The following is a 13,858-nucleotide window of genomic DNA, read 5'->3' as shown; positions in this document are numbered from 1 at the left end:
CTAATTTTATAGAAGTGAAAATTGATTCTTTGAGAAATGTCTGTTAAAAAAAAAGTAGTTGCATCTTTGTTGCAGAGTTGCGCAATTGGATCTGAAGAAAAATAGATTTTTGTAAATTAGGAGATGCCTTTGGGTATTCACATTCATATCTCTGTTTTTCTTCCAATCCATGAAGATCTGGTTTGGCATTAAGTCACATCTTACGACCAGCATAGGTTGCTGGGGACTAAACTTGAGTGAGTGAGTGAGTGAGTGTATGAGTGAGTGAGTGAGTGAGTGAGTGAGTGAGTGAGTGAGAGTGCTGCTTCAACACAGATATGTTGATATGTGCTTGTGAGTAAGTTATGGCATAGGCAGGATTGTAGATGTATTCTTGTGATAAAGTTAGTTATGATGACATGGGCAGGAGTGTAGATAGATGCTGGTGATATAGTAAGTTATGACATAGGTAGTATTGTAGATAGATGCTGGTGATATATTAAGTTATGACATAGGTAGAATTGTAGCTAGATGCTGGTGATATAGTAAGTTATGACATAGGTAGTATTGTAGATAGATGCTGGTGATATATTAAGTTATGACATAGGTAGTATTGTAGATAGATGCTGATGACATAGTAAGCTATGACATAGGTAGTATTGTAGATAGATGCTAGTGACATAGTAAGCTATGACATAGGTAGTATTGTAGATAGATGCTGGTGACATAGTAAGTTATGACATAGGTAGTATTGTAGATAGATGCTGGTGACATGGTAAGTTATGACATAGGTAGTATTGTAGATAGATGCTGGTGACATGGTAAGTTATGACATGGCCAGGATTGTGCATTGTCAGAGGGAATTACGGTACTGAAAAAGTGAACGTCAGAAAACTCAGTCTTGCTTAACGGGACTTGACAGAGTTTAGTGTAGCGTAAAGTTGCGATGCCATCAACATTTGTATCTGTCAGTAGAACATTGTTGCCGAGAGATGTGGACACACAGGTTGAAACACAAGTCACACCACATTATTGCCAGGATGAGGGCAAATTTTTAAGAAAGAAAAAACATAAACGTTTTTTGTTCCGCCTCATTGTAGCAGTCCATCTTCTGAGCACTTTGACATAGAAACTTTATATTTTAGAGGCTTGTAATGTAGACTTAGTGTAAACCCAAGTTCACTTCCATTGTGAGGAGGATTCATTAGATGTTTGGAAATGAAAGGACTCTCACCAATGGCAGACTTAAGTTTCTGGAACTCAAATAATCTCCTAGTTCAGTATTTCAACAAACTGAACAATTTGTTATTTAAAGATCCTATGATGCTTTTGGTACTTGTGAGACAGAGGCCATGCTGGCTTTAAATTTAAAACAAAACTTGTATTGTGAAATTTGTTTGCCATTACGACATCTGACAGGAAATCAATACTGCTCCGGTTGTGATTGTTTTCGGGAGGGGAGTGCTGGTGCTGTCCACGGTGTGTAGACACACCTGAACGCACATGAATACCGTCATGATTCAGCATGATATGCTAGGTGATTACAGGACACGGGTGACAAGCTGTCTGTGAGCTGATGTCAACATTAAAGAAATCTTTTTCTTGCTGGAGGACAATAATTCTTCAGCTTGTTCAGTTGCTTCGTCACGGTTGAAATTCTGTATGGAGTGAGACACAATACACACTTGTGTTTACATCAGGCGGGTCACTAAGCCACACATTGCACCATGGGATATCATTGAAATGTATTTCATCGTGAGATTAATCTCTGCTCTGTCAGGCTGCATGAATATCTGGATTCAACAGACGAACTTCTATTTCCTGGGACTTAAATATCTCATTCGAATGCATTAAATTTATGGTATAGCTTGCGCTACCATGCTCTGGATCCATTTCATGATACTTTGTGAAAAAGGAAATATGCGTTGAAATTTGCATGAGATTATATATGAATCTATTTTAAAAGAGGAAGTATGAACATGAATCGTGGGTTTATTTTTCCATTTTGTACAGATTTAGTCCCACGGCAAACTGTCGTCATATGCACATGAAAGTACAAAATGAGAAAAGGTTTGAAATATGATAACTCTTTGTTTGAATGTGTTGTTTTTACTCTGTAAGGTTACAATGTTAAGTCTGCTTCATCTGCACTGCTGACGTGATGTCTGGGTTTACAACACCACGTCAACACTGCGGAAGAAAAGCTTTGTTTAAAAATGTTACCGCGATGGATGGAGCAATTACTCTAATGTTAATTCAGTGCATCAACAAGAGGAGGGAGGGGGAGGGAAAACAGGTTTTCGACTTGAGGGCAGTGTGTAGCTTCGTGGTTAATGCATTCCCTTGTGTTGAAACTTGTTGGGATTCTGGGTAGGAGTTTACGTCTCCAGCTCAAGCAACCTATGCTTGTCGTATGAACCAGTATGCGCGGGTGGTCAGGCTCGGTGACTTGGTTGATGCATGTCCTCTAATCTCACTCATTTTGATGGTGTGGATCGATGCTTCTGGTGTCAATCACTGGATTGTCTGGTCCAGACTTGATTATTTACGGATGGCTACATAGTTTGAATATTGCTGCGTGCAGTGATAGACAACAGACAAAACAAATGGTGATGCTGAACAATGGTTGGTTCTATGCTTGATACAGTGTTTAGAGGATGTATTCAAGTAGCACAAGATGTCTCGCTCGCTCGCTCGCTCACTCACTGACTCACTCACTCACTGACCTCACTCACTCACTCACTCACTCACTCACTCACTCACTGTAGGTACAGCCTGTACTGCAATATTAGTCCAGGTGACTTCACTCATACATATGAGAGAACAGATGAAAAGATTCATCTGTCGTTCAGTGCATCTCCATGCCCGTGCCAGGATACGAATATTGTATTTGAAGGTCAAGTGACAACAGAAAACAATACAAGTAATAATGGTGTGAACACACATTGTAAAATAATATTTTCTGCTGTACAAGGGATCTCAGGACATTGTTTTATCAAATAATTGAAATTTACAAATCTTTCGTTGAAGATGAGAATGTTTCCATGACATGTCAAGACCCACATCGTATTGCAACTAAGTGACACTCACTGACTCCCCTGCTTCAAATGGGGGTTGAGGTGGAGAATATTTGAAAATAACAGTAAATTTAAATTTTTTTTAGAAATTTAAATTAAATGTAGATTAAATGCAATAGAGATTGGTCTTCCTGCTGGAACAAGTGTATGTGATATGTGGCTGTGGCCCAGTCTGTGGATAGAGTTCCATAAACATTGTTGAGGAATAAATGTCTTGCGTGTTATTTCAGGTCAACTTAAGCTAAGTGTAAATTAAATGTAACAGAGATTGGTCCTCCTACAACTGGAACTAGTATACCGTATTCGACGTAATAAGCGCCCAGGGCGCTCTCAAAATTAGAAATGGGGGGCTCTTATTAGAATATTATTTTGGTGAAAAAAACAGAGTTGAAAGATATATTTCGTGGTTTATGCTGACAGCCTGACTGTTTATGTACGACAGATATATTTTTCCAGAATTTAATTGCTCATAACTAAGGGTACATATAACACATGAGTGTGTATTATACGCGAATAAATAAGTCTTGTGTACATTGATCAATCGGAAGGGGTGCTAATTGGCATTGTTCACTAGCCAATATATCCGCAAATATCGCCGTGGGCGCTTCTTAGAGCGGGGCGCTTATTACGTCGAATACGGTATGTGAAATATGGTTGTATCCGTGTTGACTATGACTCTGTGGTCAAGTGGTACAGCGTCTGCCTGGAGAGTGAAAGGTCAGGGGTTCAATCCCTGTGGCTACGTCATACCAAAGACGTTAAAAAAGATGGTACTTGTTATTACCCTACCTGGGGCTCGGCATTAAGGAGCTAAAACAAGGACTGGTCTGCTTAGAGTCAATATACTGTGTCTGAGTGGGGTATGCATGTTAAATACGGCATGGTATCTCGTCGGGTAAGCACTATTAAATCGGCATTAGTCCGGACCAGTACAAGCAGCCAAATACACGTGCATGCATGTTGCTATATAAGTGCAATCATTTTGAACGTAGCTTTAACCTCATTTCACCTCATCATATGCCTGTCTGGGATAGTGTTCTATGTACCATAAACATCTTTGATGACTAAATGCCTTGTTTGTTATTTCAGGTACATGTACTGGACAGACTGGGGTGAGAACCCGAAGATAGAGCGTGCTGGAATGGACGGAAGCAAGTGGAGTAGAACAGAAATAATAAAAGAAAATATTTTCTGGCCAAATGGTTTGACACTTGACTACGATGATTCCAAAATATACTGGGCAGACGCCAAATTAAGCTTTATTCATCGATGTGATTTTGACGGATCAAATCGTCAGGAGGTTATTGCCGGCGAACTCCCTCACCCTTTCGCTTTGACTCTGTACGAGAAAACGCTATACTGGACGGATTGGCAGACGAGATCAATCCACAAGTGCAACAAACTCACTGGCCAACAACAGTGGACTGTCCACGAAGAAATATACTCTCCAATGGACATCCATGTCTACACAGCCAAGAGGCAACCCAAGGGTAAGCAGAAATAGACTCTGTTACTTTCATGTATGGGAAACTAACAATGATTGCTCGTACTTGATTTACATGTTGTCAATAGTTACTGACAGTGATAGACCGTGTCTTGGAAATTGTGTGTGAAAACTGACATTTTATGGGTATTGAAAAAGCAGATATTTCCATACATTTCCAGATGATGCAAGTAGTGTTTTTGGCTTCTCGGTAGCCAGGTTTGATGACGCATAATGGTACTTACATGATAACAAGAACTCATTTCTCACAATATACCTCTCAACTTTCCTGTTATTCCGTGACGCACCAACCTAAGACCATGTGATTTGTATCATAGTTTATGGATTCATTGACCCTATAATTCTGAGAAAGTACAAGTAAAATTAAAATGAAACATCAGCATTATTTTATTTCTGATTCCGCCCTGATTCCACAGTTAAGTGGATTAAAAAAGTAAAACTGTCATCAGCATCAAAAGTTGAAGTAAAGTTTCCTGCCATAACTCTTTATGAATCGTTGCAAGATTATCACCGATTTACTGCACTGTTGCTGAGATTATTGAAATGGGCATTAACTCTGTACTTTTACATAATTTAACTTCCCTTCACAATAGCTGACAAAGAATGCTTATAGTATTTTCTATAAGATCGATATACGGTAGTTTATTTAACTGGGAAATATTTGAAGATTTTTTTAATTTATTGCTTTCCCAACCAAAATTATTTTGGGGCACAAACGTCCTTAAACCAAGGTGAAGGTGTGGCTTGGTGTACTTGTTATATGTTAATACAATGAAATAGCTGTGTATCCCAATCAGAAGTTGAGCACTATGTGAAGAATTAATTGTGTGTTTAATACATTTATGATGTGTTGAGAAACTCATGATAGTCTTCATTTTGACAACGAAAGGAGATTCTATATTCATTTTGAAAAAGTTCGCAATGTTTAAATGAAATTCCCTAAGTTTAGACCTGTTCCTTATCAGTGGGTGATTCCATCAGCTGAACTTGTTGCCAGAGGGGAAGAGCTGAAGCCAATTACGAGCAGAGATGTATAACCCCGGTGAATTTAGTGGGAGATAATAGAGTTAGCAGCCAGTAGGCAGGTAGATACAGGCTTATCAACTAGGTGGTGAATATGTCCTGTTATCAGATGGTGCTGGAGGCGGGATATCATTGCCTGGTTATCACATACTGGATTGAGAGGCATGTGGCACATGTCAGTTTGACAAGCAGGCAGTTCTTGGGAGGGGAGGGGAGGTAGATGACTCCAGCAGTGGAGTTGCAGGGTCAGGTCGGGACAGAAGTGGGGGTTGGGATGGAGAAGGGGTGGGGATGGAGGGGGGTGGGATGTGGGGTGGGGTTGACTTCTGTACATATTCACACACACAACTGTTTTGTACCCATGCTAACATTTAGTCCCAGAAATAAAGTTATCAAATTAAGAAATATTTACCTACGAAATGTGAACTAAAATCCATATGGAGCCCAGAACAATGCTTAATTTCATTAACTTACAAAATCATCGTTTGATTGAGTTATTAATTTATTCTCTGGGGTGTGGAAAACAGACTATACCAACTATGTGTACAATAAAACTATGTGAATATCCAATTATCATAAGCTGCATGAGGAAACATTTTAGTGATGGAAAGTTGACTTAATACTGTGGAAAATCAAAATTGTTTTTTCCAGTAATGTGCCAGTTCATTGCTGTGTGTAGCGTTGGTATGCTGGTATTATTGTACTTTTCATATTCTATAGCAATTAACCAAAGTTTTGCTACGCTGTCGTCAGTTGAACAAGGGGAGACTTTTCTTGGCAGAAAGACTAATGGAATCAAAAAACGAACTAATCATTCCAAGTAGGAAGTGTTATTGAAATTCTGATAAGTTAAGGTTCTTAAAGATATTGTCATACATATTTCAGGTTTCAATAAATGTTTTTAATGACTGATATATAATAACACATGTGTGCCTTAGTACACTTTAAGAGTGATGGAATCTTTGGAAAAACTTCAGTTGCAGATGAGAGGAAACTATCAACATTTTGAAAATCAGCTTTAGAAAAAATCGTATGTGAAGAATTTTGATTTGCAGAACAACACAATTTGATATGTACTAGATAAACATGTTTCACACATAGTTAAGTACTGAGGAATGACACAGGAAGACATTTTCAAAATAATTCCTCTGTGCCGTCAATATGGATCAGTGTATATATCCCACAGCTGGTAAATACGAAACATGATTTCTCTGAAAATATAAACATTTGCACAGCATTTTGTACGGTGGAACAGACAGGCTGGTGCAGCTGGGAAATAATGGTGCATGCTGGTATTAAATGTCAGTATCAGCATCTGACTGAGGCTCTTCATGGTCAGCCGGAGTGAGTCTGGCACGTAGGTCAGGTGGAGGCTCTGGGGCTGCTCTGGCTGCTCTGGGGCTGCTCTGGAAGACTTGATTAGTTTAGGATGAGTTCAGCAAGTCTGTTCTGCTTGGGTTCTGATAGCATCAAGAGAGATCACAAGACGTAGATGTGCATGGTTCCACCACTACCGTGTTCTGTTCCTGTTTGTTAATGAAAGAAATAGAGGGCAATGTGGGGGGGTCTGGTTGGTGGTATTTGTTTCGGAAGCAGGCACATTCATGCAAGGTCATAATCATATAGTGTTAAAACAGAGAGGTCGACTGAAACTGACAAATACAGATATGCAAGTAAAAATAGGGCAGATAGCTAAGAATTATTGTGATGTATTGAGTTCTATATGTTCCTTGAGGTGTTCTATACGTTCCAGTAAGGGTTCTGTATGTTTCAGTAAGGGTTCTATATGTTCTGGTGAGGGTTTTATATGTTCCAGTAAGGGTTCAATATGTTCTGGTAAGGGTTCTATATGTTCTGGTAAGAATTCTATATGTTCCAGTAAGGGTTCTATATGTTCTGGTAAGGGTTCTATATGTTCCAGTAAGGGTTCCATGTGTTCTGGTAAGGGTTCTATATGTTCCAGTAAGGGTTCAATATGTTCTGGTAAGGGTTCTATATGATCTGGTAAGAATTCTATATGTTCCAGTAAGGGTTCTATATGTTCTGGTAAGGGTTGTATATGTTCCGGTAAGGGTTCTATATGTTCTGGTGAGGGTTCTATGTGTTCCAGTAAGGGTTCTTCATGTTCCGGTAAGGGTTCTATATGTTCTGGTAAGGGTTCTATATGTTCCAGTAAGGGTTCTATATGTTCCAGTAAGGGTTCTATATGTTCTGGGATGGGTTCAGTTTGTTCCAGTAAGGGTTCTACATGTTCCAGTAAGGGTTCTATATGTTCCAGTAAGGGTTCAATATGTTCTGGTAAGGGTTCTATATGATCTGGTAAGAATTCTATATGTTCCAGTAAGGGTTCTATATGTTCTGGTAAGGGTTGTATATGTTCCGGTAAGGGTTCTATATGTTCTGGTGAGGGTTCTATGTGTTCCAGTAAGGGTTCTTCATGTTCCGGTAAGGGTTCTATATGTTCTGGTAAGGGTTCTATATGTTCCAGTAAGGGTTCTATATGTTCCAGAAAGGGTTCTATATGTTCTGGTAAGGGTTCTATGTGTTCCAGTAAGGGGTCTATATGTTCTGGGATGGGTTCAGTTTGTTCCAGTAAGGGTTCTATATGTTCCAGTAAGGGTTCTATATGTTCCAGAAAGGGTTCTATATGTTCTGGTAAGGGTTCTATGTGTTCCAGTAAGGGTTCTACATGTTCCAGTAAGGGTTCTATATGTTCTGGTAAGGGTTCAGTTTGTTCCAGTTAGGGTACTGTATGTTCCAGTAAGGGTTCTTTATGTTCTGGTAAGTGAGTGAGTGAGTGAGTTTGATTTTACGCCGCTTTTAGCAATATTCCAGCAATATCATGGCGGGGGACACCAGAAATGGGCTTCACACATTGTACCCATGTCGGGAATCGAACCCGGGTCTTCGGCGTGACGAGCGAACGCTTTAACCATTAGGCTACCCGACCGCCCCTGTTCTGGTAAGGGTTCTATGTGTTCCAATAAGGGTTCTATATGTTCAAGTAAGGGTTCTGTATGTTCCTGTAAGGGTTCTATATGTTCCATAAAGGGTTCTTTATGTTCTGGTAAGGGTTCTATGTGTTCCAGTAAGGGTTCTATATGTTCCAGTAAGGGTTCTGTTTGTTCCAGTAAGGGTTCTTTATGTTCTGGTAAGGGTTCTTTATGTTCCAGTAAGGGTTCTATATGTGCCAGGAAGGGTTCTATATGTTCCAGGAAGGGTTCTATGTGTTCCAGTAAGGGTTCAGTATGTTCCAGTAAGGGTTCTATGTGTTCCAGTAAGGGTTCTATGTGTTCCAGTAAGGGTTCTGTATGTTCCAGTAAGGGTTCTGTATGTTCCAGTAAGGGTTCTATGTGTTCCAGTAAGGGTTCTATGTGTTCCAGTAAGGGTTCTATGTGTTCCAGTAAGGGTTCTATGTGTTCCAGTAAGGGTTCTATATGTGCCAGGAAGGGTTCTGTATGTTCCAGTAAGGGTTCTATATGTGCCAGGAAGGGTTCTATATGTTCCAGTAAGGGTTCTGTATGTTCCAGTAAGGGTTCTATGTGTTCCAGTAAGGGTTCTATGTGTTCCAGTAAGGGTTCTATGTGTTCCAGTAAGGGTTCTATGTGTTCCAGTAAGGGTTCTATATGTGCCAGGAAGGGTTCTATATGTGCCAGGAAGGGTTCTATATGTTCCAGTAAGGGTTCTATATGTTCCAGTAAGGGTTCTATATGTTCTGGTAAGGGTTCTGTTTGTTCCAGTAAGGGTTCTGTATGTTCTGGTAAGGGTTCTGTATGTGCCAGTAAGGGTTCTATGTGTTCCAGTAAGGGTTCTATGTGTTCCAGTAAGGGTTCTATATGTTCCAGTAAGGGTTCTGTATGTTCCAGTAAGGGTTCTATATGTTCTGGTAAGGGTTCTGTTTGTTCCAGTAAGGGTTCTGTATGTTCTGGTAAGGGTTCTTTATGTTCCAGTAAGGGTTCTATATGTTCCAATAAGGGTTCTATATGTTCTGGTGAGGGTTCTATATGTTCCAGTAAGGATTCTATGTGTTCCAGTAAGGGTTCTATGTGTTCCAGTAAGGGTTCTATATGTTCCAGTAAGGGTTCTATATGTTCTGGTAAGGGTTCTGTTTGTTCCAGTAAGGGTTCTATATGTTCTGGTAAGGGTTCTGTTTGTTCCAGTAAGGGTTCTGTATGTTCTGGTAAGGGTTCTTTATGTTCCAGTAAGGGTTCTATATGTTCCAGTAAGGGTTCTATATGTTCCAGTAAGGGTTCTATGTGTTCCAGTAAGGGTTCTATATGTTCTGGTAAGGGTTCTATATGTTCCAGTAAGGGTTCTATGTGTTCCAGTAAGGGTTCTATATGTTCTGGTGAGGGTTCTATATGTTCCAGTAAGGGTTCTATGTGTTCCAGTAAGGGTTCTTTATGTTCTGGTAAGGGTTCTATATGTTCCAGTAAGGGTTCTATATGTTCCAGTAAGGATTCTATGTGTTCCAGTAAGGGTTCTACATGTTCCAGTAAGGGTTCTTTATGTTCTGGTAAGGGTTCTATATGTTCCAGTAAGGGTTCTATATGTTCTGGTAAGGGTTCTGTTTGTTCCAGTAAGGGTTCTATATGTTCTGGTAAGGGTTCTGTTTGTTCCAGTAAGGGTTCTGTATGTTCTGGTAAGGGTTCTTTATGTTCCAGTAAGGGTTCTATATGTTCTGGTAAGGGTTCTGTTTGTTCCAGTAAGGGTTCTATATGTTCTGGTAAGGGTTCTGTTTGTTCCAGTAAGGGTTCTATATGTTCTGGTAAGGGTTGTATATGTTCCAGTAAGGGTTCTATATGTTCCAGTAAGGGTTCTGTATGTTCCTGTAAGGGTTCTATATGTTCTGGTAAGGGTTCTATATGTTCTGGTAAGGGTTCTATGTGTTCCAATAAGGGTTCTATATATTCCAGTAAGGGTTCTGTATGTTCCAGTAAGGGTTCTGTATGTTCTGGTAAGGGTTCTATATGTTCCAGTAAGGGTTCTATGTGTTCCAGTAAGGGTTCTATATGTTCTGGTGAGGGTTCTATATGTTCCAGTAAGGGTTCTATGTGTTCCAGTAAGGGTTCTTTATGTTCTGGTAAGGATTCTATGTGTTCCAGTAAGGGTTCTATATGTTCTGGTAAGGGTTCTATATGTTCCAGTAAGGGTTCTATATGTTCCAGTAAGGGTTCTTTATGTTCTGGTAAGGGTTCTATATGTTCCAGTAAGGGTTCTATATGTTCTGGTAAGGGTTCTATGTGTTCCAGTAAGGGTTCTATATGTTCCAGTAAGGGTTCTTTATGTTCTGGTAAGGGTTCTTTATGTTCCAGTAAGGGTTCTATATGTTCCAGTAAGGGTTCTATATGTTCCAGTAAGGGTTCTATATGTTCCAGTAAGGGTTCTATGTGTTCCAGTAAGGGTTCTTTATGTTCTGGTGAGGGTTCTATATGTTCCAGTAAGGGTTCTATATGTTCCAGTAAGGATTCTATGTGTTCCAGTAAGGGTTCTACATGTTCCAGTAAGGGTTCTTTATGTTCTGGTAAGGGTTCTATATGTTCCAGTAAGGGTTCTATATGTTCCAGTAAGGGTTCTATGTGTTCCAGTAAGGGTTCTATATGTTCTGGTAAGGGTTCTGTTTGTTCCAGGAAGGGTTCTGTATGTTCTGGTAAGGGTTCTTTATGTTTCAGTAAGGGTTCTATATGTTCCAGTAAGGGTTCTATATGTTCCAGTAAGGGTTCTATATGTTCCAGTAAGGGTTCTATGTGTTCCAGTAAGGGTTCTTTATGTTCTGGTGAGGGTTCTATATGTTCCAGTAAGGGTTCTATATGTTCCAGTAAGGATTCTATGTGTTCCAGTAAGGGTTCTACATGTTCCAGTAAGGGTTCTTTATGTTCTGGTAAGGGTTCTATATGTTCCAGTAAGGGTTCTATATGTTCCAGTAAGGGTTCTATGTGTTCCAGTAAGGGTTCTATATGTTCTGGTAAGGGTTCTGTTTGTTCCAGGAAGGGTTCTGTATGTTCTGGTAAGGGTTCAATATGTTCTGGTAAGGGTTCTATATGTTCCAGTAAGGTTTCTATATGTTCTGGTAAGGGTTCTGTATGTTCCGGTAAGGTTTCTATATGTTCTGGTAAGGGTTCTATATGTCCCGTTAAAGGTTCTATATGTTCCAGTAAGGATTCTATGTGTTCTTCAGAGATGTTTCTGATTTTTTTCCATAGCTACTTACATGGATTGGTTGATAGTTAAAGATAGGAGCAGATTTGTAAAATTTCTGTGTCTTGTTTTTATCAAAGTAGTTAAAACCTTTTAGTCCAGGGTGGAATTGGTTCCAAGTAGTCTTTGCTTGTCACAAGAGATGACTTAAATACATTTGTGGTCAGACTGGATGACTTTGGTGATAGTGTGTCACAGAACCCCAGTGGCATGAGACGTTGCTCATGATATCAACCACTGGTTTGTCTGGTCCAGATTCCGTCAGTTACAGGCAGTCATGATAAACCTGTGTGGCATGAAACAACATGAGCACATTCACTCATGTTAACAGTAATGCTCTACATGCAGGCTCTGTTGGATTAAGTGGGATTTGTAAAATGAAAAAGAAAAAAGTGGCATTTGTTAGTTGAGGGAGTTTCTGCAGTGCTGTGTTAGCATTTCCTACCTGAAGAAGGTGAACACTCGTTAGCTGCATTCAGTACCTGTTGTAACGAGATGCATCAGGTGGCACAGGTAGGTTCTGAAGACACTTGATCTGATGAGGTCTGGTCTAGTGGAGGGCGTGTACAGCTGTGACACCATGGAGATATTTACTAGATGGAGAATTCATTCCTATTCTGATGTAAAGGAGGGAGGTGTTCAGGATCAGCAGTGTGCAAGCTTTACCTTGGGAGGCTTTGTGTGATTGGCTTCATTTGTATGAAAAGGAATTGCATCTGTTTGGTTCTTGACAAGACAAGGAGTTAACGTTAAGATTGGACGCCAATATGCATTCTTCATTATTTTCTTGTGAAAGAAATAAGCTTGTCCCCAAGCTGTGGAGGAAGCAAGTTGTATTAGAATTAGTGTTAGAAAAGACTTCATCTCTAAACACTATTAGTTTGAGGAAGATAGTATGGGTGCAACTCATGGACATTGTGCATGGCCTGATGGGAATACCGTATTCAACTTAATATGAGCCAATTGCGCTCTCAAAATTAGAAATAGGGGGCTCTTATTAGAATATTATTTTGGTGGAAAAAACAGAGTTGAAAGATACATTTTGTGGTTTATGCTAACGGCCTGACTGTATATATACGACAGATATATTTTTCCAGAATTTAATTGCCCATAATTAAGGGTGCATATAACACACGAGTGCGTATTATACACGAATAAATAAGTCTTGTGTACATTGATAAATCGGAAGGGGTGCTAATTGGGATTGTTCACTTGCCAATATATTAGCAAATATCGCCATGGGCGCTTATTACGTCAAATACGGTACTTGGACAAGATATCAGTCTCCTCTACATTATTGTTGGCAGCAATTGATATGAAAATGAAAAAAATGTTAATTGTACTCCTCCATTCAGTTTGATCTAAAGTAGACTTTGTTTGAAATTAAGTTCAGGATTTTGATGAATTTGTACAAGACAATACTCTGCAGAGCCTAACTTTGTAAAACCATAGGTCATGGTGGTCATGTTGATTGGTGCAAGAAATACGGACTGAGATCAGGTTAATGTACTCATAATATTGTACCTGTGAAGATCCGGGGTAAAATTGGACTTTAGCAACCCATGCTTGTCGTAAGAGGCGACTTTTTAACGGATTGGGTGGTCAGGCTTGCTGACTTGGTTGATGGATGTCATCGTACCCCAGTTGCATAGGTCGATAATCATGATATCAATCACTGGATTGTCTGGTCCCTACACGATTATTTAGAGACCATTATGTAGCTGGAATATTGCTTAGAGCTGCATTAAACAACAAACAAGACAAAAACATTGTACTATGACAGTTGGAAAAAGTCCCTCTAATGCTACAGTGTTAGTTATCAGCTTATGAAATTATTTGATCCATAATGAAAATTTCTGTCAAATCCAAGTATTCAGAATACAACCCTTAATGAAGAGTAGGCAGACATTATGAGTGAATAGGTTGGTGATGGATGTGATTTCAGGAAGGTTTAGCTGGGGCTTCATTCAAGCTCACCAATGTTGAATAAATTCAGGTAGAAATCCTTCACACGATTAAGCACTTGTTATAATGTCTAGGTCAGTAGAAGGATGAGGGCAGTATGATGACACAGACA

General features: G+C 39.6%; 1 protein-coding gene across 2 annotated transcripts in view; it reads left to right on the top strand.

Annotated features, from left to right (window-relative positions):
• Window positions 1–13,858, top strand: part of LOC124111435 (low-density lipoprotein receptor-related protein 6-like) — a 90,847-nt gene that overhangs the window by 37,800 nt on the left and 39,189 nt on the right. For both annotated transcript variants that reach the window (XM_048386376.1, XM_048386375.1), the window contains exon 3: window positions 4,146–4,546. In XM_048386376.1, the coding sequence (XP_048242333.1) occupies window positions 4,146–4,546 (401 nt within the window). The remainder of the gene's footprint in view (window positions 1–4,145; window positions 4,547–13,858) is intronic.

Source organism: Haliotis rufescens, unplaced genomic scaffold (assembly GCF_023055435.1).
Source record: "Haliotis rufescens isolate VD_foot unplaced genomic scaffold, xgHalRufe1.0.p SCAF_6, whole genome shotgun sequence".
NCBI lineage: Eukaryota > Metazoa > Mollusca > Gastropoda > Lepetellida > Haliotidae > Haliotis > Haliotis rufescens.
The sequence above is the reverse complement of the archived record's forward strand: the minus strand, read 5'-3'. Positions and strand labels throughout refer to the sequence as shown.